A 24,541-nucleotide genomic window follows, 5' to 3' on the forward strand; every position below is an offset into this window, starting at 1 on the left:
ATGGCAGTGAATAGTGAATTTGGTTTGGTTTGGGTTTTGATAAAGCTAAAAGCGTGCTGTAGTGTCGCAGCCCAGCATCCCTTGAGTTTTTAACTCCATATTCCCCATTCCCTCCGGCCCCTAGTAACCATTCATCTACTTTCTGTCTCTACAGATTTGCCTCTTCTAGATATTTCCTAGGAGCTCTGGTAGCGTAGTGCCTAAGGCACTTGACTGCTAACCAGAAGGCTGGCAGTTCAAACCCCACTAGCCACTCACTCCTCGGAAGGAAGGTTGGGCAATCTACTTCTGTAGTGATACCACCTTGGAAACCCAAGGAGGGGTTGCTATGAGTTGGGTCTGACTCGACAGCACATAACAACAACAATATAAATGGAGCCTATAAATGGAGCCATGTAATATTTGTGCTTTTGTGTTTGACTTATTTCACTCAGTATCATGTTTTCAAAAGGAGTCCTTGTGGCACAGTGGCTAAGAGCTCAGCAGCCAACTGAAAAGTTGGTGGTTCCAACCTACCAACCGCTCTGTGGGACAAGGATATAGTAGTTTCCTTCTGTAAAGATTTCAGCCTTGGAAACCCTATGGGGCAGTTCTACTCTATTCTATAAGGTCACTATGAGTTAGAATCAACTTGACATTAATGACTAATGTTTTCAAGGTTCATCCATGTCATAGCATGTATCAGAACTTCATTTCTCTTTATGTCTGAGTAATATTCCCTTGTACGGATAGAACACATTTTGTTTATGCATCCATCTGTTGATGGACACTTACGTTGTTCCTATCTTTTGGCTGTCGTGATTAGAGCTACTGTGAACACTGGTGTACAAGTATCTGTTTGCATTCCTGCTGTCCATTCTTTAGGGTATATACCTAGGGGCAGAATCACTGGCTTATCTGCTAATTCTATGTTTAACTTTTTGAAGAACTGCCTCATTGTATCCCTTGATATTGGAGGAGTTCCTGGTGACCCCCTCTGGTGCATTCACAATACAGGAGGTAAAGGGTTAAGGAGGGAGCCACCCCCTTCTCAGCTCAGGCTGGTGCTCAGATAGTGCTTAGCACGGCCAGGGCAAGTCAGCTGTGATTTAGAAGAAAAACAGTGAGAGCTGAGCGATCCACAGACTACCTCGCCGCTGCCCCGGGGCTCAGGGAAGTGGTATATTAACCAAGGAATAAAGGAGAGGAAGAAAAAAGGCCAAATCACATCTCTCTGAAACAAAGAGGCTTTTTACCAGGAACAAGCCTTGATAAAAATTACAGTGGCATCGCAAGTCACTCCGTAACTGCCTGGGGCGATGGCAGGCAGGGAGGAAGTAGGAGGTGTGAGGCTTAGGTGGGGGCACTGCTGTCCCAAGAGCACCATACATATAAATAATCGCCTTTAGACTAATGCCCTGGCTGGGCCAGGTAGCCGGGCTGCTCTTGGAGCCCTCCATGGCCTTGTATTGTCAGGGCTGCACTCAGCAGGGTTAGACAGGAGGGACATGGAATGGTGGGGAGGGGTGCTGGCGGGGGTGGGGGTGGCTCTTTGCACTCTGTCTTGGTAGGAAGTCCCTCTTGGTTCAGGGTCTGGCTGTGGGACAGGGAAAGAGGGGAGCTGAGAGACCCTGGTTGACATGGTGGTGGTCTGTCAGGCACCCACCCAGCTCAGGCACTTGCTCACACACACGGATCAGGCAGGGGAACTAGAGAAGCTCATGCTAGTTCCTCTTGTGGAGTGAAGGTTACTCTCTGAGCCCCCAGGCTGTCCTTTGGGAGGTGAATTTTAGCTGGAAGCAGGCTGAGGCTTAGCAGCAGTCAGTGAGTTGCTGGGAGACTCAGAGTGATGGTCGCAGGATATCCTGCATCCCACAATCTGATAGGGCTGCTGCTCCGACTCTCTGCAAAAGGAGCTCATTTGGGCCCTTAATCTCTTCTGTGCATCAGTTGTTTTATCTGTGAAATGAGTAGCCCAATACTCTGTGACAGGGGTAGCCCAGTATGGCACAGATGGAGCGGACCAGTTCTACTCTATCATATAGGGTTGCTATGAGTCTGGACAACAGCAAGCACGCTGCAAAATTGGTAGACAAGTACTCTTTGAATTGGGTAGACTAGTATACTGTGAAATGTGCACAGTAAAATTCACCATGCTATGAACCTCAGAGCAGCAGGGAAGGCAGGGATGTTCTAGTAAGGGGTAGTAGTGGCTCCTAAGCCCTACTCAGTGGCTCTTTGGGACCCTTGACCTTGGTCCTGGAAACTGCACTGGACAGTTGTGCTGGGTGAGTCGGGTGCAAGTGCAGGGTCACAGAGCTCTCCGCCCAGAGTCAGAGACCTGAATGTGCCTCTCACCAGCTCTGTGACCCTGGATGGGTCGTTTTAGCCCTGTGAACTCAGGTCCTTCGTCTCTAAAAAGGAGGTGGCAACAGTGTCTGCTGTGCCTGTCTCGCTCCATTTTTTAGACAAAGGAAGAACTCACACAGGTCAGAGTGGAGGGTCACATTGCTACAGTCCTGCTGGAAGGGTGAGCTGAAGGAGGAAGCCCTCATCTCTGCCCTGGCAGGAGGGGCTGCGCCTGGGAGCTGAGGCATGGCTCAGAGATCCTAGGCCGGCCGCGGCATGGCGCCAGCCCAGGCTTTCCAAGGCCCTAATGACAATTCAGCTTCATCAGCCCTGCAGCTGGGGCTTGCTGCTGCCCAGTCCCTCAGGCAGGGTCCCAGGAGCTGGCTTGGGAATATAAACGCCGATTGATTATTATTAATATTTAGCATGTTTGCAGAAATGTCTTTCCCTGGTGCTATTAATCTGCTGTGTTAATAACAGCCATGCTCCTGTCCTGGGCTCAGAGGCTCAAGGGCTGCTCAGTGAGTAGAATGCCAATGAGGCCAGTAGCAGAGGGTGGACGGTGGAGGGTGGCCTAGGCTGCACTTGTCAGGAAAAGGAGCTGGACTGTGGATGGGACATTTCGTGGAGGTTGAAATATTTTGCTCTTGTTTGATAGCCAAGATCCAAGGCTAGGGGAGAACTTGTCATATTTTCTGTAGTTTTATTCAAAGCACAAGAACAAGGATAAGATTGAACCCTATCAATTCCCACATTTCTCTTTCTATCAAACACTTTCCAGGGAAGTGGGTCTCAGGGTGGATCTTTGCAGCTCTGTGGGTCCTTCCATTGAGGGGGTTTCTCTTTGCCTGATTGCCTGCAACTAGAACATAGCTACAAAGAAATCCTCAGTAAAAAGAACACCTTACTTTTCTCTGGAAACTCTCTCTCCACCTTCTGCTCTCTCATCACCATTTCATCAGGTGGCTTTTGTCTTCCAATGTCTCATTTTCCCTCCTGTCCTCTTGCCTGTGCAGTGGGCTAGATTCTCCTAGGACATTCACAGCCCATGTGGATTCGCAGGCACTGGGTGGAGGCTTGTGTTGTGGTCTCCAAGGAGCCCGCTACATGGCTTTCCACCTTCCTGCTCAGTTCTGAGAAGACAGGAAACCAAAGTACCACCTTCATTCCCCAAAAACCTTAGGTGGAGGGTGCAGCTCAGTGAGAGAGCCAAGTGGGCTTCTGACTGAACCCTAGAATTCATAGATGTGCCCACTGCACCCCAAGAATGTAGGACTAGGCAGGCTGCTCCACTGGGGTGGAGGGAAGGAAGAACACTGAAGGAGCAGCAGAGATACCCAGACCCCTTTCAAGAGAAAGAAGAGGAGGCTGGGATGATCAGACCCAAGTATTCTCCCATCCATCCATCCATCCATCCATTTACCCTTCTGCCTATCCATCTACCCATCCACCCATTTATATAGCCTACATACATACATACATACATCCACCTACCCACCCATTTTCTATTTAGTTTCTATCGGACACAAGGAAGTCCATCAATAGATGTTGGCATACTTTCTCTATTATCTCATTGTAGTGTGAGAATATTGAGGTCATATAATACAGCATTTGGGACCTTTAGAATCAAGAGTGTCGAAATGGCTCCTAGCTCAGCCACTGACCAGCTGCATGGCCTTAAGCAAGTCACTAACTCCCAGAACTTCAAAATCTGCCTCCCTCCCTAGGCCACTGTGAGGATTAGATCAACTATAGTGGCTTCTGTGTGCTCTGTTTGCCTTGTGCCCAGCAGCCAGCAATTCTTCAAAAAAGCCACTGCCATCAGAGTTAATGTTGTGTCCAGCAGAACAAAAGGGACACCGTTCTGACTAGATGTACCTTTAGTTACTTCAATTGCACCCAAAGCCACCCCAGAAAATAGTTCTAGAATTAGGATGGCCATGTGGCCAACTGGAGACCATACTTCACCTCACTTCTCCCACCATATTTATTTAATAAGTCAAAATAAATCAAACATGTTTTAAATACTGCTTTTGGTAGGCCTGGTGGAAATGAAAACTACCTGAGGCATTAATAAAACCTGGAGCTGGCCTTCAGGAGAGGAGTGACCCATGCTCAATCATGCTTCTCCCATGGTCTGGGGATCATTTCCACTATTGACATGATGGTGACTTCAGATTCACAGCCAACACAGTTCTTGGGGGAGGGAGACACTTCCAGGAGACATGAGTCTAGTTGTGTCCCACAGTCTCTGTGCTTTGGTTAAAAACAGATTTGGAAGTTCTGGCCAAGCCTAGGTTTTACTGGAAATATAAACCCAGCATTCAGTGGAGTGCTATTTGGATGCTCTCCCGGGAAGATCTAGTAGGGGAAAGAGGACAGAGGAACACTTGGAGGGATTGTGACAGGCTTGGGTCCCCTTCCACCTCGAAAAGAATCCTTTAATAAGAAAAAGCAGCTAACAGGGGGTCTAGAAATGATAACTTCGGAGGTCACGTCTGCCCAGATAGGGCAAAACCAAACCCAAACCAAACCCATTGCCATCAAGATGCTTCCGACTGACTGATCGTATAGTACAGAATAGAACTGCCCTATCAGGAGCTCTGGTAGCATAGTGGCTAAGGCACTTGACTGCTAACCAGAAGGCTGGTGGTTCAAACCCACCAGCCACCCCTCGGAAGGAAGATGGGGCAATCTACTTCCGTAGCGATACTGCCTCGGAAACCCATGGAGGGGTCGCTAGGAGTTGGGGCTGACTTGACGGCACATAACAACAACATAGGGTCTCCAAGGCTGTAAATCTTTACAGAAGCAGATTTCATTATCTTTCTCCCATGGAGTAGCTGGTAGTTTTGAACTATCAGACTTTTGGTTAGCAGCCCAATGTTTTAACCACTAGACCACCAGAGCTCCTTAAGGAGGAGGAGGTCTATCAAGGTCTTGACAGACCGGACCAGGGAAGACTTTATCAAGATCATTTAAAAATACAACACGAATGTCCCCACCATTGCATTGTTACAAATATGTCTGCTCAGCCTGGGTCAGGTTTCCAATGGGGAAATGAACCAGAATGAAATCAATCAAGTTATGTGGAGAATGGCCTCCTTAAAAGGACCTCTTTAAAAATGACATCTTCTTTCCAATGCTTCTGATGTAAAACAGAAATCAAAGCTCAAATTCCCTTCTTGTGGAGGCCAGAATGGGGTTGTTGGAGGCGTGGCTACTGCTGATCATTCTCCACTGGCTAAATGGCCAGTTGATATACTTCTTTTGGACTAAGTCAGGGCCCATATAGGTAGCAGCCTAGTTCACTGATTTTATAAGTTTTAAGGAGGCAGATTATGGATAACACTGCAAAGAATAGGAATTCCAGAACACTTAATTGTGCTCATGCAGAACCTGTACATGGATCAAGAGGTGGTCGTTCCAGCAGGTAAAGGAGATACTGCATGGTTTGAAATCAGAAAAAGTGTGCATCAGGATTGTATCTTTTCACCATATTTATTCAGTCTGAATGCTGAGCAAATGACCCGAGAAACTGGATTTGTTGAAGAGTGGCATCAGAATTGGAGGAAGATTTATTAACAGCCTGTTGAATGCAGGTGACCCAACTTGCTGAAAATCAAGAGGATCTAAAGACTACAGCCTTCAGTATGGATTATACCTAAACATAAAGAAAACAAACATACTGACAACTGGACCAATAAGCAACTTGATGATAAACAGAAAATATTGAAGTTGCCAAGGATTTAATTTTATTTGGATCTACAATCAATGCCCACGGAAGCAGCAGTCAAGAAATCAAAAAATGTATTGCAATGGGGAAATTTGCTACAAAAGATCTCTTTAAAAATCATAAAAAAAAAAAAGGACCAATTTGCTGGTTGACTATGGCCCCTAGCTGCCTTCAGGTCTGGAATTGAACCCACTCCTGTGGCTTCCAGCCAAACAAAAGATAGGCACATGGGCTGAACATTTACATTAGGTAGATACACTCCTGGGAAAGATTAATCATGGGAGAATAGAAGGGCTGTGTATACACAGGGAGACAGCTGGGGGTCAGGAGTGTATGCGAGGGAAGGACACAGGGAAGAGGTGGCTATGGGAAGGAAGTGGGAGGGGAGCTGTTGCATTGTGGGCGATTACAGTCAATATCATAGGCAAAGTGTATATGAACTGCTGTACGGAAGATGAATTTGCTCTGTAAACTTTCACCCAAATCACAATAAATTATTATTATTATTATTATTTTTTTAAAAAGATCTCTTTAAAGTGTTAGAAAGCAAAAGTGTAACCTTGAGGACTAAGATGGATCTAACCTAAGCTGTACATTTTCAATTGTCTCATGTGCATGCAAAAGCTGGACAATGAATAGGGAAGAATGAAGAAGAATCAATGCATTTGAATTATGGTGTTGGTGAAAAATTGTAATACACCATTCCCTGCCAAAAGAATGAAAAAATTTGTCTTGAAAGAAGTACATAGGGAATGTTCCTTAGAAGGGAGGATGGTAAGACTGCATCTCACGTACTTTGGACATGTTATCATGAGGGTCCAGTCTCTGGAGGAGGACTGACTGCCTGGTAAAGTAGAGGGTCAGTGAAGAAAGAAGATCATCAATGAGCTGGACTGACACCGTGGCTGCAACAATGGGCTCAAGCATGGTGAGTGTTTCATTCTGTTGTACACAGTGTCACTGTGAGTCAGAACCAACTTGACGGCACCTAACAACAACAATAAGGAATTGGTAGAGTATCTGAGTGGTGCAAATGGTTAAGTGTTTGACTACTAAACCAAAGGTTGGTGGTTCAAACCCACCCAGAGGCACCTTGGAAGACAGGTCTGGTGAACTATTTCCAAAAGGTCGCAGCTTTGAAAACCTCATGGAACACAGTCAGTTCTACCCCGCACACATAGGGTCACCAGGAGTCAGAATCGACTCAATGGAAATTAACAACAGGAACAACGAAGGGACGTAGATCCCTTTGGGGTTAGACTATTTCCAGAGGATGCACCCCTATCCCTCCAGAGCTTCCCGGTGTGCATCACACACTCACTCCTCCACAAAAACCACAGCATTGGGAGACATACCCCGGAGGGCTTTTTAAAGCATGTGTTTCTTCACCTCACCCCACAGTCTGGGGTGGGACCATGAATTTTCAATCAAATCCCCAGGGATCCAAGGAACCCACTCTGAGAACCACTGAGCTAGAGGCTAACAAAGAGTTCTGGAGAGTTCCAAGACACGGGATATGCCTTACTTTAAGACATTGCCACTCCATGCCATTTAGTACGTCATTCACAGTCCTCACCCTGGGCTGGACTGTACCTGAACCCTGAGAAGGAGCTGACCACACGCCAGGCCTTCAGGGAACTCACCACCAGCCAGGAAGCGCCCTTGTTCCTGCCGTTTTACAGTCAGGGACTCAGAGGCACTCATCCTAGGCCTACCATTCTGCCCCACGATGGCACCTGGGGACAGATGGCCACTTCCTAGTCCAGCCACTTCCTCATCCCTCCCCTCCTTGTTCAGTTCAGTACTGGATGGGTGTCAAGTGGGCAACTGCTCTAATTACATGTTTAATGTACCCTGGAGTTCCTGGGTGATGTAATTGGTTAATGCTCTTTGTTGCTGACTGAAAGGTAGGAGGTTTGAATCCTCCCAGAGGCAACATGAAAGGCCTGGCAATCTACTCCCCAAAACCAGCCATTGAAAACCCTGTGGAGCATAGTTCTACTCTGACACACATGGATTTGCCTAAGTAAAACTGACCTGATGGCAGCTGGATTGATTTTGGTTTACTGTATGCCCCAAACGGTCCCATCCTGGCCCCCCTGGCACTGACACTCCAGGGACAAAAAAGGATGACCAGACCTTCTCAGGCCATGGTGGGACCACCTTCTGCCTCCTTCCTTCCTACCTACCTTCCCGCCTTCCCAACTCTCCTTCATGGGGAACTTACAGGGTTGGGCCCCTGAAGGCTGTCCTGGCTCAGGTGCCCTGTTTCCATGGTCATGGGGAGTGGGGCTGCTCAGAGAGATCCACCTCATTGCCAGCTGTCTGCCCTTCAGACCCCTTGGGCTTGGGTGGGCTCTGAGGCAGCCAGTGTGTGCCCAACAATACCTTAGGTCTGCCTCTGCTCCCAAAATATACCCAGCAACTTCAGACAAGGGGCTGGACTTCATTCATTTTCCAGTTCAGCTAAATTTAGTGTCTGTCCATTCTATTTGGCTCAACAAGTGTCCACTCACTACCCAACCCCATCTTTGCCTTAGGCACTGTCAGGTACTGGACCTCAGGGTTCATGGCTTCTCCCACAAAAGCCTTGCAGTGGTTGGCGCCTCCCAATGCCTCCCTTAGAGGTTCAGTAAATTCCCTGGGGATGGCCAAGAGGCAGGTGTCTGGATACAGAATCTCCAGGGGAATGCCCTCATAGTGCTAGAAGTCGGGGATCACGGAGGCTGGATGGTATGCCTTGACACATTTGCAACTGAGGAGAATGTGTGGAAGGGTTTTCAGCTCCAGGGTATTCTTGAGGAGATCTGGGTGGCCAGGAACTCCTCAGGGAGCTGTCTGGGCCCTCTTGTGCCTCTCAGGGCTAACCATAGAGGCAGACATCACTGCCTAGGGCAGGCGTGGTGCTCCAGTTTTATAGCACAGAGGACACCAACACCTCCTAATGTCACCGCCTCTAATGAGGGTGGGGCTTCCTCCACCCTGCCTGAGCACAGGGCACAGGGGGCTTCAGGGCCTTATTCTGGGGTACACTGGGATGGCTCCTCCCTTGTGGCCTTCCAGAGGCCCAGCTCCAGGCGCCAGTCATGAACTCTGCACTGTCTGGGGGGTCTTACCCAGTATCCCCATGGGGCAGAGAGCCATGGATGGGAAGGCCACCAGGTCAGGAGGAGGGCATGAGACACAGCTCGGCAAAAATGTGGTCAGAGGCATGTCCTCACTGGGCGGGGCCATCTATCTATCCCAAGCCTGGAGGGAAAGGGTTTTGCCAAGAACAGACAATGAGTTTGACTTTGCAGGTCCTGGGTGGGCTTTGGCAGAACCTTTTTCACCATCAGAGCTCCTTTAATAAATGTCCTATGGCCCGGTGAGGCCACTGCTAGATTACAACTGCCAGCCCTACGATTTCCCTGCAGGGCAGCTGGGTGGGACAAGGAAAGGCTATGTGGGCCTCTCCTGGGGGTTCCAACCCACACCTGGCAGGGCCCGAATGCACCTGCTGAGCACAATCTTCATCTTTGCTGAAGTGTAGAAATGACCAAGGGTGGCCTCTGAGGCACACACTTTTCTCCCAGGCTTGACTTCTATGCTGACATGGAATGCACATTGGCAAAAATAGGACAGTTCAACCTGGGATGAGGGTGATGCTGGGAGGAATGGCAGGGGCAGGCGTGGGGTCCCGCTGCCAGTGCTGCAGGCTTGCCTGGGGAGCATCAGGGTGTAGTGAGCATGCTCGCTCAGGGCGTGGGCTGTGGTCCAGCCGGGCTCTGTTCCTCACTGTGGGCCTGTGGACAAGTGACTTCGCCCCCTCATGCCTCAGTTTCCCCATCTGTAAAGTGGGCAGCTTGCTACTGAAAAGTCCCCCCAAGGCCAAGACCAAGAGACTGAGGTAGGTGGGAGTAATCAGTGTCCCCTGTGAGCTGACTGAGCAGAGGGATTCTGTGGCAGTGTGCACACACAGGAGGATACAGAACCCTTGGAGTTTTTTGGTTTGTTTGCATTTTAAGTAACTGCCTTTATCATTGAAACTTTTACTGAGGTAATTTTAGATTCCTATACAGGTGTAATAAATGATACAGGAGGTCCCTTGTCTACTATGCCTGTTACCCTTGTGGGGGTGGGGGTGGTTAGGTGCTGTGGAGTTAGCCCCTGACACATGGGACCCTGTGTACAATGGAATGAAATGCTGCTGGGTGCTGCCCCTTCCCATGTTTGATTTCAGACCAGACTGTTGTGATCCAGGGTTCTCACTGGCTGATTTTCAGAAGTAGATCTCCAGGCCTTTCTTCCTAGTCTGTCCTAGTCTAGAAGCTCCGCTAAAACCTGTTCTGTATCACAGCAATACACAACCCTCCCCTGGCAGAAGGGTGGTGGCCGCGCTGAGGTGTCTTGGCCCAGAATCAAACCCAGGTCTCTCACATGGAAGAAGAGAATCCTACCACAGAGTCACCACTGCCTCCAGCTCTCCCTCCTGTGGTAGGCTTTTGCAGCATATAGTCCAACAACGCAACCAGGATACTGACGTTGATACAACCATCAATCTTATTCCAATGTTCCCCACTGCACTAGTATCGTGTGTGTGAGCATTTAGTTCCCTGTGTGGGTGTAGGTTAAGGTACCCACCACCACAATGAAGATCCTGAATGGCTCCATCTCTGTAATCACTGTAGTGATGTCTTGTGAAACCTTTTAGTAACTACACCCATTGCCCCCCCACCCCCCACCCTCACCCCCTGCCACCTGGCCTGCCAGCCACTGATCTATTAAAGAACTGCTTTTAACTGCCCTGAACAGAACTCCAAATAGAAACTTGAACGCTGTATTCTGGAAATCTCTATTGTTTTCCTCCCTTGGCACCCATTTCACCCTGTCCTCCCTGGTCCTCCTTACCGTTTTGAGGAGCTAGTTCATAAAGGCAGCCTGGGAAAAGTGGTATTTTGTGCTGGCATTGGTCACACTAAGTGTGGCCATTGGATGTACTTCCTCCATTTGGCTTGAGTTCTGCCCAGGACGGGCAAAGGGGCTGATAGCAGAGTGGACAAGTGATGGACTCTTGGGGACAGGGACAGCACTGCTGTGGACCTGGGTATCCTGGAGAGCAGGTCCAAGCCTGTTGATGTGGGCGATTACCCTTTTCTCTGCAGGAGACACCCACGGGATGGAGCAGGCCAGGCAAGTGTCCAGAAATGAGTGGGACACTTCTTCTGGAGCAAATAGGTCCCCAGGAAGCAGTGAGACTGGGGCAGGAGAAGCTGGTTCTGGAGCAGTGGCCACACAGAGGGGTGGGACGACATGTGGTTTGCAGCAAGTGCGTGTTGCACACACAGTGAAGATGTTGGAGGCCAGGGGTTCTGCACCCAGGATGACCCTCTTGGCCTTGGTGTGGCACTTATTGGACCTGCTGTGGAGGTCAGTGTTGGGGCTGGCATCACAGTGGCCTTTCCTTAAAACCATTCCACACAATACAGGAGGAATAAATACAAGACAGATATCAACTTGGAAAAATTCCTCTTCCTCCCACCCAGGACCTCTGTTTAAATCTGCCCAATTCTGTATCAGAAACTGGGCAGCCAAGACCTCAAGTTTCAGGAATGGGGCTGCCCATTGACCTTCCCACTATGAGTCTTCACCCTCATGGACTCTTCCTGTTCAGTAGCATTCAGACTGACGCCTACCACACCTCGTGCACAGCCTCCCACTCTCTGTGGACCCCTCAGAACCTTGACTGAGAGGTTGATACCTAAATGGAGTTGTCTAGGGAGATGGCAGGTGGTTTCCTATTTGCTGGGCATGGGGGCAGAAGGAGCTCTGGTGGTAGAGTGGTTAAAGCATTCAGCTGCTAAGCAAAAGATTGATGGTTAGAGCCCACCAGCTGCCCCAGAAGAAAGATGAGGCAGTCTGCTTCCATAAAGATTTACAGCCTTGGAAACCCTGTTGGCAGTTCTACTCTGTCCTATAGGGTTGCTGGATCAGAACTGACTTGATGGTGGAGGGTTTTTTGTGTTGTTTTGAGAGGGGGAAGGCAGAAGGCTTCCAGTCATGTGGCTAGAAGAAAGATGAGGCAGTCTGCTTCCATAAAGATTTACAGCCTTGGAAACCCTATTGGCAGTTCTACTCTGTCCTATAGGGTTGCTGGATCAGAACTGACTTGATGGTGGAGGGTTTTTTGTGTTGTTTTGAGAGGGGGAAGGCAGAAGGCTTCCAGTCATGTGGCTAGAAGAGTCTCAGCCCCAGACTAAGAGATTGGGTGAAATCCCAGGGGGCAGGGGAGCAGGAGACAATGTTCTGGGTACCAGGCCTGGGAGCTGTTAAATTTCTTCACTGTCTGATCCACTTTATGAGATCAAATATGGGTTCATGCACACACTGGACAGTGGGGACAAACCCTGACAGGGGTGCAGCAGGAAGTTAGCAGGTGGACCCAGGCCTGGCTGAGACCTGGTGCCCTTGGTGAACTCTTCTTGGTCAAGCGTGGTGTGGCCACTGGGCCTCAGGCAGGCTGGGAAGCACAGCCCAGCCCCTCCCTCCCCCATCTAGTTTTTATTTTGAGATAGGTCTCCCAGAAGAGTTCTCAGGAACAGTGCTCTCAATCTTGAACCCTGAGCCTGAGACAACCACAAAACCCCAGTAAAGAAACTCCATTTTTCTGACATGGCTTCACACACCATCAGGCAGCCTGTATTTCCAACATCATAAAATATTCACATTCTCCAACCCACAGAGGCCTGAAAACACTGCCTAGCTTGGGTGTGTGTGGGGGGCCAGGGGTCCCTGCCCAGCCAGACCAACCATCTCAGGGGGCATCCCAGGGATCCCTGCTCAGTGAGGCTGACCATCTATCTCTGGGGGCGTCTCAGCCAGGCTGACGGTCTCAGGGGTCACCCCAGCTGGACTGACCATCTTGGCAGGATCTTAGTAAGGGCTGACCATCCCAGAGGACATCCCAGGGGCCCTCCCAAACAGGTTCTGACCCTCTTAGAGGGCGTCCACCGGGGCTCACCTTTGAGTTGAACAAAGCCAATCTTTACATCCAGTCCCCCTGGCTCCTGTTGGGCTGCAGAGATCTAAGCAGTGTGTGTGTGGGGTTTCCCCGGTGGCAGCACAGCACCCCCCAGCCTGGGCCTTCGGGAATCTGTGCGGTGCCCCCTCTTCTCCACCGCCGTCTGCACACTAACATGCATCCTCTCCCCACCCTCAGAAGAAGCACGACCCCCCCATCCCAGCAGTGAGCACCACAAAATGGAGACTTGGCTTTTTCCTGGAGGCTCCCAGGCAACCACTTAACCCCGGTTACCGTGGGGACAGAGGCCAGGGGCCTGGTGCTCGGCCCTTCCTTTAATCAGCAGGAAACACCACCTTCCCCTCCGAAGCGGTTTGCTGGGCCAGTAAATTAAACCTGCCCAGAGAGCGTGATTTTCATGCAGTAGGTGAGGGTTTGGGGAAGTGTGATTCAAGCAGGAAAATAAGTGGCTGAGATGAATGTGCACTTGATGGGGACTGTCCCCACCATAAGCCCAGCTGAGCGCCCTAAAACCACCTCCCCCAGATTCCCAATTGTCCTGGAAGTAACAGCAACCATGGCCCTGAGGAACTGAGGAAGCGCATTGTCAGGAGACTGACTTCCAGCCTGCCTGTGTTGCCGAGTTTCCAGTCCTAAATAGGAAGGGGCACATTAATTACCCCCCATTCACCTTTCCACAGCTCTCACACAGTCACAGGCAGGCGTCCGGGGGTGTGCTTTCACGCTGAAACGCTCCAGATCTTTGGGTGGAACGAACAGCAGCTGCAGCTCTGTTGCCGCGTTTCTGAAAGGATCCCACGAATCAATTAAAAAGGAACCGTTGACCACTTAAAACATAATAATTACTTCTGCGAATGCTGCTAAATTAAATAAGTGTTATCCCCATGCAGTTTTTTTTTTTTTCTTTTTTTTCTTCTTGACTTTGGTTTCTTTGGAAAGAAAACATTTTATGACTTCTTGAGCTGATCCCTTTGCAAAGCAGCATGAGGAACCTGGAGTCATTTTGCTGATACTTGTGTGTTCTTTCTCCCCCAGACGCTTCTATTGCTTGTCAGGGAACAGACAGTTGGGAGGAGGATGCAAGACAAGAGCCAGAAAGACCACAGCGTCAAGACATTTTCACAGGTTTCAGAGCAGTGGCGGAGGGAGAGACTTAACACAGAAACTTCTAGATCAGGGATCACCAGAGCCAAGTGATGGGGAAACAGGCCACGGATGTCCCACTGCCTGCCATAGCTCACACCTCCTGTGCCTCCTTGCTCTTTCCTTATTAATTTGTTTTGAGATGAAAATCACGTAATAGCAAATTAACCACTTTAGAGTGAACAATTTAGTTGCATCTAGCACATTCTGAGTATTGTAGGACCCCTACCTTTGGCTAGTTCCAGAACATTTTCATTCTACCCAAAGTAGACCTGTATGCATCAAGTCACTCTCCATCTCCTGGCTGGCACTCCTGGCCCCCAGGAATCTACCTTAGATCTCTGTGGATTTGCCTAGTCCAGACAGCTCATGTCAGTGTGGTCTTTTGCGTCTGCTTGTTTCACTTGGCATAATGTTCTCAAGGTTTATCCATGTTGTAGCATGTATCAGGTGGAAACAGCCTAAGTGTCCATCTGCTGATGAACAGATAAACACAACATGATTTACCCATACAAAAAATATTACTCAGCTGTAAAGAGACCCTTCCTACTCTTTACGGCTGAGTAATATTCCATTGTATGGATAGACCACATTGTGTTCATCTGTTCATCAGTGACGGACATTTGGGCTGTTTCTACCATTTGACTCTGAATATGCTGCAGTGACACTCCTGGGAAGGAAGGTTGGACAATCTATTTCCATAGTGATACCGCATCAGAAATCCAAGGAGGGATCACTATAAGTCAGATCAGACTTCACAGCAGTACGTTTGGTTTTGGTTTGGTTTATGCTGAAGTGAGCATGGATGGAAGATACTTGCATGTGTCTTCAGTTCCTCTGGGCATCTGCCTAGGAGCAGAATTGCTGTTGTTCCTTCTTGACTTACTCCTTGCTCTCTCTGGGCCTACTTTTTATCATCTCCTCTGTGCCTCAGGCTGTCACTGTTATTGCTAGCTGTCATGAATCAGTCTGGTATACTGGGCACCAACCATCTCTTAGGACGGATCCCAAGGAAAGGCCCAACCCAGACAGACAAGCTGGAGCCCCTTGTCTTAGCCCCACACTCTGAAGCCTCCTGAGGCAGAGATATCCATGACCTCTGTATGCCTTTGTCCTCTTCAGCCAAGGAATTCCAGAAGCCCTCCCCTGGGCCTGGGTGGCCTCAAGGAGCTGCCTGCCTGGCTCAGGTGTTGCTGAGCTTGTTGTTGTTGTTGTTATGTGCCATCTAGTTGCAGCATGAAGCAAAAGATCACAGAAACCTAAAGTGAGTTCGTCCCCCATTCTGAAGTCCTCCCAAGAAGTTTGGACACAATTCACTTCTGCAATTTGTAGACTACAGATCCAAACTGAAATGGTTCAGGAGCAAATATTTCACCATGGACCCTGGGGTTGGATGCCGGGTGGGACAGCTTCACCTTCTATCCCCAAACCTGAAGTGCAGGCAGCTTTCTCCTTTGCTGTTCCAAAGCAGAAAGATCAGACACGACCACAGGTCACCGCATACAGTATTCTGAGTGCCGTCCTACTTGGGGTCATCTTCCAGCACTGTTTTAGGCAAGATTCTTTTGTGATTCATAGCATTTTCAATGGCTGATTTTGGGAATCATAATCTTCAGGTCTTTCTTCTGAGTTGTCTCTGGTGAACTTGATCCTCCCACCTAGCAGCCTAGAAATGTGCTATACAGTGGTCTCCCCTTATCCGCAGGGGATATGTTCCCAGACCTGCAGGGGATGCCGGAAACTATGGATAGTACTGAACCCTTTCTATATTATGTTTTTTTCCTATATATACATATGATGGGTACCCCGGGTGCCCTGAATGGGCAGCATTAGCCCCTTGGATACTGGCAAGAAGTCATGCAGCCATTCACCAAACTGTTTTTTCTAGGCTTGTGCCCATCAGAGGAGAAGGAAGCTGGCTCTCGGATGGAGCAAGATGGTGCAATATTTCATCACGCTACTCAGAATTGCACGTGATTTAAATGCTTTTGGACCACAGTTGACTGCGAGTAACTGAATCCTCACAAAACAAAACCACAGATGGGGGCTGGGGGACTACTGTACTTTTTTGTAAACCTGAAATGCTGTGGTCGTTAGTTGCCATCAAGTTGGCACCTACTCATAGCACCCTATGCACCACAGAAGGCCATGCTCCCTGGTCCCGCACCATCTTCACCACCACTGGTGTTGGTTTTAGCCTCTGTATTTTGTGAGCTTTCCAATGTAGGGGACTCATTTTCCAGCACTTTGTTGGGCAATGCTCTGTTGAGATCCATAGGGTTTTCACTGGCTAGTTTTAGGAAGTAGATCAGCAGGCTTTCCTTCCTAGTCTCTTAGTCTGGATGTTCCACTGAAGCCTATCTACCATGGGTGACCCTGCTGGTGTTCAAAATACTGTTGACATAGCTGCCAACATCATAGCAACATATAAGCCACATGGTGGCACATTGTGACAGACAGACATGTGGGGGATGGGGAGTGAGGGGAAACTTGGTTGTGCTGCACACGTAAGCTGTAGCTGTACGTGTTGGGCTCTAAGGAAGCCGGGTGGAATCTTGTGCTGGGGAACATTTAACATAGATGAACTGCTGCTTTGTTCACAGTGGGGTAGGGTGGTATCACCTGGGGCAGGGGTGGCGAGCCAGTGAGTTATGGACCTCTGAACACTCTCGGTTCCTATTACGTCCTGCACCCAAGGGATCCCTGAGTATCATGCACTGGGCAAGGTTTTGCTGTAGAGCCTAAGACATTGCATTGTTTCTCTCAGGTGACGGTGACGTTGTAAATAACATGTACGAGCCTGATCCGGACCTCTTGGCTGGCGAGAGTGCTGAGGACGAGACAGAAGACAGCATCATGTCCCCTATCCCCATGGGACCGCCCTCCCCCTTCCCGACCAGTGAGGACTTCACCCCCAAGGAGGGCTCACCCTACGAGGCCCCCGTCTTCATTCCCGAGGACATTCCAATCCCTCCCGACTTCGAGCTCCGTGAGTCCTCCATCCCGGGGGCTGGCCTGGGCATCTGGGCCAAGAAGAAGATGGAAGTCGGGGAGCGGTTTGGCCCCTATGTGGTGGCACCCCGGACCACGCTGAAGGAGACCGACTTTGGATGGGAGGTGAGCGTTCTGTGTATGAGTATGATTGATCATGGCCATTTATCTGGCGTGCCATCTATTTATAAAGCTGGCCTGAGCAGCCACTGCCCCGAGGCAGGCGCCCGGGTGGAGAGAGCGTTCGAATGTCACATTTCCCAGGCTTATTTTATCCTGTAGCTTACATTACACGACTCAGAAAACATTGGCGGTCCTGGCGGACGCCTGTCACCCCCCAGGCTGCGCCGGCTCTCTTCCCGGAAATGTGTCTTTAATGAGCTCATGTCTTCAGACATCCGTGCTGCCGTGGGGATCGGAGGTGCTAAGATTGCAGTCACAGGGGAGAGGGAAATGGAGCAGATGTCCTGAGAACAGGGGCAGGGCTCTGAGAAAAGTTTTTGCAGATGGGGCTTCATTCCTGGCCTGAACTGCATAGGGCTGCTTCTAGAATGTTCCTGGTGGTGTGCCACTCCCAGATGCCCTGGGATGTTCTGCCCACTGTGTCCAGGTCATACGGTTTTCTGAGAAGCTTCCATAGAACCCCAGAGTGCCTCTTCTCGGATTTTTGTGGGCACATCACATTTTTCTGTTTAAGTTCAATCCCTATGAGTCCTGGCAGCCTACATGGTTCTGGAACCCTGTGGATTGACCTGCTGTGGGACAGAGCTCAAGAGGAGGGTCATTAGGTGAGAGGGTGCTGACATCTCCACAGGCATCCTCCTGGGACGGCTCAGAGCAGGCGCTAATGTTCTGGCCTCTGAAGGTGTCTCCTGGGACTAAGAGGCCCCCACAATCAGGCTTCCTCATTGGTGTTGGCCTTCCTTCTTGCCAGCCCCACACAGCCAATTCCCCATGGTATTTTTGGCAGGGACCCTGCCAAGGCAGAAAAGGCAGATGCAAACCTGGATTCCTCCTGGGTATTTCACAACTTTCCGAAGTGCTTGAGTTGAGCTCAGTCCCAGGAAGGAGCAAGTATCCCAAGTGGAGAAGAGGAGCTAGAGGGATGGATGTCATTTCCTCAGTGGGGAAGAGGAGTGCCACCTGGGTCTGGTCCTATCACCTCTCCCAACCTTTCGGTGGCTTTGGGAAAGTTCCCAAACTATTGTGTGCTTCAGTGTTCTACATACATGTGGGGAGAAAATTCGTATCTGTCTTTTAGCTCCCTCATAATGTTTTATGGTTTTCCAAAAATCGCACTTTAGTGCATGCCTAAGCTTGTCCTAGAGACAGCAAATGCACTTTTTGGAGGCTCCAAAAACCCCAGCATCTCTTGAGGATCCTCAAAGCCCCTCCTGGGGACATGGAAGAGGCCCTGATGTGTTAATGCGTGTTTCGATGGAGAGCTATGCACAGTCCCACAAACCTGGGACCTTCTCCCTCTCACAGAGATAGGTCTCTGGTGAACATGTTTCTGGGTCCCTGTGTAGCAGGTGTCTCTGGACTTACCAGCAGGCCAGATGACATGTGGTTCATGGTAGCATCCAAGGGTTTGTAAGGCTCCTGGTCATGGACACAGGTAGACCGAGGAGCTTCTGACTGGAGATCCTGGTTTCCAGGCTCAGCCATGGTGGGCTTGAAGTTCTAGATGGGTGGATGGGTTGGCCAACTGAACAAATGGATGGGCCAGTAAGAGTCCGAGATAGTCTAGTGTGGTGGGCATCACAGCCCAGCAAACAGATGTGTGCAAGCCAGGTGTGTCTCTTCCCAGTCCGAGGGTCACCTTTAGAACAGACTGGCCACAGGCTTGGGAGCAAGAAAGGCTGGAGAGGGAGAGAGATTATAGCCACAGCCCTCTGTGGGCGTGTTATCCCTCTTTTATGGCCCATAGGCTGTCACCTTAGGGGATCAAGGAAAACATTTTTCAAACACCGTGACAGGTAAGTGTTTTTGGCTGTGAAAATGGAATTGGCTTTGCAGAAGTGTCCTGTCCAGCCCTTCTATGCCTGGCTGTGCACAAGAGGAATTTAAGGGTATGCATCTGAGGCTCAGAAAGGCCTGGACAATTTAATCAGTAGGTGACTCTTAGATGTTAAAGGGTAAACGGACCGACAGGTAGGGCCTGTGATGACCTTGAGCTGACTCCGTTCTTGTCTACTCTGATACACATTTCTGTTTGCTTTTTTTTCCTAAAGAAATGGCTCATATCACCGGTGCTCAGCAGTGCCAGGCCTGGTAGGGACAGGTTGTGGCTATTATCTGACATGCTGTTGACTTTGCAATATTATTTATTCTCTGTGTACGTGCGGGAACGTTCTCGAGCTGCGGCGAGCCTCAGGTTTCTGCAGCGGGCTTTGTTCCGTGAGCGTGACCTGACAGCTACCTTTCACGCGGCATTTAGAAATATTTGCCCTCTGTCCAACGCCCTCAAGTAGTGCTGCAAATGCACCCCAATGTTATCTCGCAAGACGGTGTTTTCTTTGTGAGTTCAGGCCCCAATTACCTGCCTTTGTGTCCTTCTTTGGGTTTTGTTTACTCCTGCCGAGTGGGGTCTAGAGTGGTTGTGTTGTCATTGTGATTGGGAACCAAAGGCGGGATTGTGCAGAAGCCACCATTGCCACCAAGGAAGAAGCAAGGAGGAAAGGAGACACCCCAAAATTCAAGTCTGACCCATTCTAGCTTGGAGTAAAACCATTAAGGCAAAGTGCATGCTTCAGTGTGAGCCTTTGGGACAGGAGAGGTGATCTTTGCTCCTAAGCAGCCTTCCCGGAATTTTCCACTTGTGTACAAAAACGCATTACTGCTGTTTAGCTTGGTTATCTGCTTCCTCACACAATACAAAGGTGGTTTGGGAGAGAGAAGCGGCTCACTGTTGCCCCTTCCTAGGAAATGGGGGTCCTTGGTTTTGTGCCAACGTGTCTTATCTTCTTCTTGTTGCAGAAAAGGTGCTGGAGATTAGGCAGGAAAGTCCAGGCACAGGGCTCCAATACTCCTGGTCCTTTCTGTGGTCCTTGGCAAGCACAGGGTCACCCATTAACCCCTAACACAAACAAGGTGGGCCCCACCATCCAAACCACTTCTGTCTGTGTTCCTGCAAAGATGTCCTCCCTGGGCCTGCAGGGAACTGCCCAGTACTGCACCCCTCCCATGATGCTCTGGGGCTCAGACATTGGGATCCATAGGGTTTTCAGTGGCTGATTTGTAGAAGCAGATTGCCGGGACTTTCTCCCTGGTCTGTCTTAGTCTGAGACCTGTGCAACATCACAGTGACACACCAGCCTCCTTGCAGATGGGCAGTGGCTGTACATGTGACATGCTGGTCAGGAATCAGACCTGGGTCTCCTGCATGAAAGACAAAAATTTGGCCACCAAAGTACCTTGCCCTCAAAGCAGGTATAAGGACATATAAAATACAGGTAGTCCCCAACTCATGATGGGTTCTGTTCTGACGGCTCTGTCACAAGTCATTTACGATGTAAGTCAAATACCTCCTTTTTTATTTTTCATTATTATTGCCTTTTATTATCAATTCTTAGTATCTTTATAAATGTGATCTTTATTTGTCTTTGGGGGTTAGAAAGATTCATATAAACTTACACATAGATTTTAATACATACCAAACCAAAAAAAACCAAACTCACTGCCATCGCATCAATTCTGACTCATAGAGACCCTCGTTGGGTTTCTGAGGTGGTATCAGTATGGAAGTAGATTGCCCAGCCTTCCTTCCGAGGAGTGGCTGCTGGGTTTGAACCACCAGCCTTCTGGTTAGCAGTCAAATGCCTTAGGTACTACACCACCAGGGCTCCCTTTAAAACATACACACATTAATAAATAATAATAATAATAAAACATACACACATTATATATATATATATATTCATTAAAAAAAAGGGGACAACATTGACATTTTGTCAGTTTCAGTAATAACTCTACTTGTGGAAGGTTCTGGATCATCTGAATTATCCCTGGAAATGGGGATGGCATTTCTAATCAGAAAATTGTGACAGTTGTCTGTATGGTCCTTTCATGAGTTACAATGCTGTATGTAGTACATATTACTAACAGTAAGATGTACCAAAAAAAAAAGGGGGGAGATTGTACATGCAGTTTGTTATAATTTGAAAACATTGTAAGTTAGGGACTACCTGCAACTACACAGAGTGTCCCTGAGCCAATACAAGTCACCTGGAGGACTATATGTGGACTTCTGGTAGTCACAGTCTGGCCCAGGAGCAACACACAAATGAGTATGGTCTTACAACATACATGCAGGTATGCATCACTCAACATCCATGATATGTTCTGTGAAGTTGGGTGTTATGTGATTTGGACATTATGTGAACATCATATTATATACAGGCAGTCCCCATACAATCCGTAGTTAAATCTCCATAAAGCCTATTATATTAAAACCTTATGGGAGCCTGCCAGAGAAAAACTTGAGAGCTGTATCCACTGGGTACAGAAGGCTGGGCTTGTTCGGTGTGTGGCCGGGCCAGGTGGAGGCTGCACTGGCAGCCACATCAAGACTTTGTGAATGTCTGGGGGCAAGGCAGGGAGGAGGTACATGGGGGTGCGGAGAAGTGGCAGGGAATGAAGTGCACGTGTTGCGAGCATGGCCAGCAGTGGAGGCCCTGGCAGCTGATGCCCCGCTGGTGCAGCCATTTCCTGACCATGTACAGGTACCGCCACTGTCCAGAGCTGAGAACTGGTGAGTGTGGCTGCCACCACTGCCCAAAGCCAGGAGCAGATGAGCTCCCAGGCCTGGCTGACCCTGCCAGCCAGTGCCCACAGCAGGAGCAGAGGAGCTATGGTAGGCACTGCCCTGCATTGAGAGTGAAAGGCCACATGGCTGCTGGGCAGGTGAATGAAGCCAGGAGGAGGGACAGAAGGAGGCACTGTGGGGACTGGGATGTGCCCGGGAGCCCCACTGCTTATTCACTCTGTGGGTTTGAAGCCTTTGAAACCATTAGGGATTAAGCAATAAACAAAAGAAGAGCTACTTTCCCTTTTTTTAAAGAGAACTTTGTGAGACCATGGACATATATGCAGTTGAATGTTGGCCAAGTAGACATTAAGTGATGCATACCTGTATCCATTAATCTTCACTTATCAACTATCTCATTATCTGACATTTTCCATTTATGAAAGTAGCAAAAAATCTACTATCCAACTATTTTTCATATTAACAATGCATATCTGGCAGTAATGAATGCTGAGGTGTGAGGCAAGAGTCATGCTGGCTGTCATGTTAAGGTATGTGGCAATTTGGCTGGGCTGGGATCCCAGTGGTTTGGCAGTTATGTAATGATGTCGTCATCCTCCATCTTGTGATCTGATATGGTCATCCTCTGTCTTTGCATAACACCAATTTTCCCATATTGACCTGGTCATTAGAACCTAACTATGTCAATTAATGAAGAGTGGAAATATATATATATTATATGTGTATATGTATATACACACACACACACATATCTGACTCGATGGCAGTGAGTTGAGTTTGTGTATATATGTGTGTGTGTGTGTGTGTGTATGCTCTTCTCATTATATATAACCCTCATTGGGTTTCTGAAGCTGTAAATCTTTATGGAAGTAGATTGCTCCATCTTCCTTCTGCGAGTGGCTGGTGGATTTGAACCACTAACCTTCTGGTTAGCAGTCAAGTGCCTTATCCACTATGCCATCACAGTTCTTATGCATGATATATATATCTATATATGCATGTATGTATGTACATACATGTATATATACACATGTGTGTGTGTGTGTGTGTGTGTGTATGGAGCTTTGGTGGTGTAGTTGTTAAGGTATTTGATCATTAACTGTCGGTGGTTCAAACCCACCAGCTGCTCCATGGGAAAAAGATGAGGCAGTCTGTAAAGATGTACAGCCTTGGAAACCCAATGGGGGTTGTTATGAGTAGGAATCAACTCAATGGCAGTGAATTTGGTTTGGTTTATATATATATATGTTGACGGCAGTGAGTTTGGTTGAGTTTTATATGTGTGTGTGTTTGTGTGTGTATACACATATATATATTCACTACCATCAAATCAATTCCAACTTGTGGAGATTCTCATTGGTTTCTGAGGCTGTAAATATTTACAGAAGTAAATTGCCCTATTTTCTTTCCACAGAGCAGCTGATGTGTTTGAACTACTGACCTTTGGGTTAGCAGCCAAATGCCTTATCCACTATGCCACCAGAACACTATATATATATATGCACACAGAAGGCTGGCGGTTCAAACCCACCAGCCACTCCTCGGAAGGAAGGTTGGGCAATCCTACTTCCATAGTGATACTGCCTCGGAAACGCAAGGAGGGGTCGCTATGAGTCGGGGCCGACTCGACGGCAAACAACAACAACAACATCAATATGTATGTATATACATATATGTATGTATGTGTATGTGTACACATACATATGTATACATACACTTGTATATGTATATAGACCTATAAATACATATATATGTACTTACATATATATATGTACACACATATAGTTTTTGTTAGGTGCTGTCGAGTTGGCTCTGACTCATAGGGATCTTATGTGTAACAGAACAAAACACTGCCTGATTGTATGCCATCCTCACAATCTTTGCTATACCTGAGCCCATCACTGCAGTCACTGTGTCAATCCATCTTCTTGAGGGTCTTCCCCTTTTACTCTGACCCTCCACTTTACCGAGCATGATGTCTTCCAGAGGGCAGTCCCTTCTGACAACATGACCAAAGTAGGTGAGGTGAAATCTGGTCATTCTCTCTTCCAAGGGGCATCCTGGCTGCCCTTTTCCAGGATGGATTTGTTCATTCTTTTGGCAGTCAATGGTATTTTCAGTGTTCACCAACACCATAATTCAAAACACACCAACCCTTCTTCAGTCTTTCTTATTCATCACCCAGCTTTCCCATGCATACGAAGCTATTGGAAACACCATGGCTTAGGTTAGGCACACCTTAGTCTTCAAAGAGACATCTTTGCTCTTCAGCACTTTAAAGAAGTCTTTTGTAGCAGTTTTGCCCAGTGCAATACCATGTCTGATTTCTTGGCTTCTGCTTTCATGGGTGTTGATTATGGATCCAAGTAAGATCCATAAGAAATCTTTGACAACTTCAATCTTTTCTCCATTTAGCATGATACTGCATATATATATATATAAACACTCATATATATATTATACTCATATATATATATCTAGGAGCTCTGGTAGCATAGTGCCTAAGGCACTTGACTGCCCACCAGAAGGCTGGCAGTTCAAACCCACCAGCCAC

The 24,541-nt window shown here is 48.4% G+C and overlaps 1 protein-coding gene across 1 annotated transcript in view; it reads left to right on the forward strand.

Moving 5' to 3' along the window:
* The window catches only part of PRDM16 (PR/SET domain 16), a 466,689-nt gene that overhangs the window by 115,675 nt on the left and 326,473 nt on the right, over positions 1 to 24,541 (forward strand). Inside the window, exon 2 of the mRNA XM_042781601.1 lies at positions 16,996 to 17,345. Within this exon, the coding sequence (XP_042637535.1) occupies positions 16,996 to 17,345 (350 nt within the window). The remainder of the gene's footprint in view (positions 1 to 16,995; positions 17,346 to 24,541) is intronic.

Source organism: Orycteropus afer, unplaced genomic scaffold (genome assembly GCF_000298275.1).
Source record: "Orycteropus afer afer isolate SDZICR_OR568_19922 unplaced genomic scaffold, OryAfe1.0 scaffold00136, whole genome shotgun sequence".
NCBI classification, from domain to species: domain Eukaryota; kingdom Metazoa; phylum Chordata; class Mammalia; order Tubulidentata; family Orycteropodidae; genus Orycteropus; species Orycteropus afer.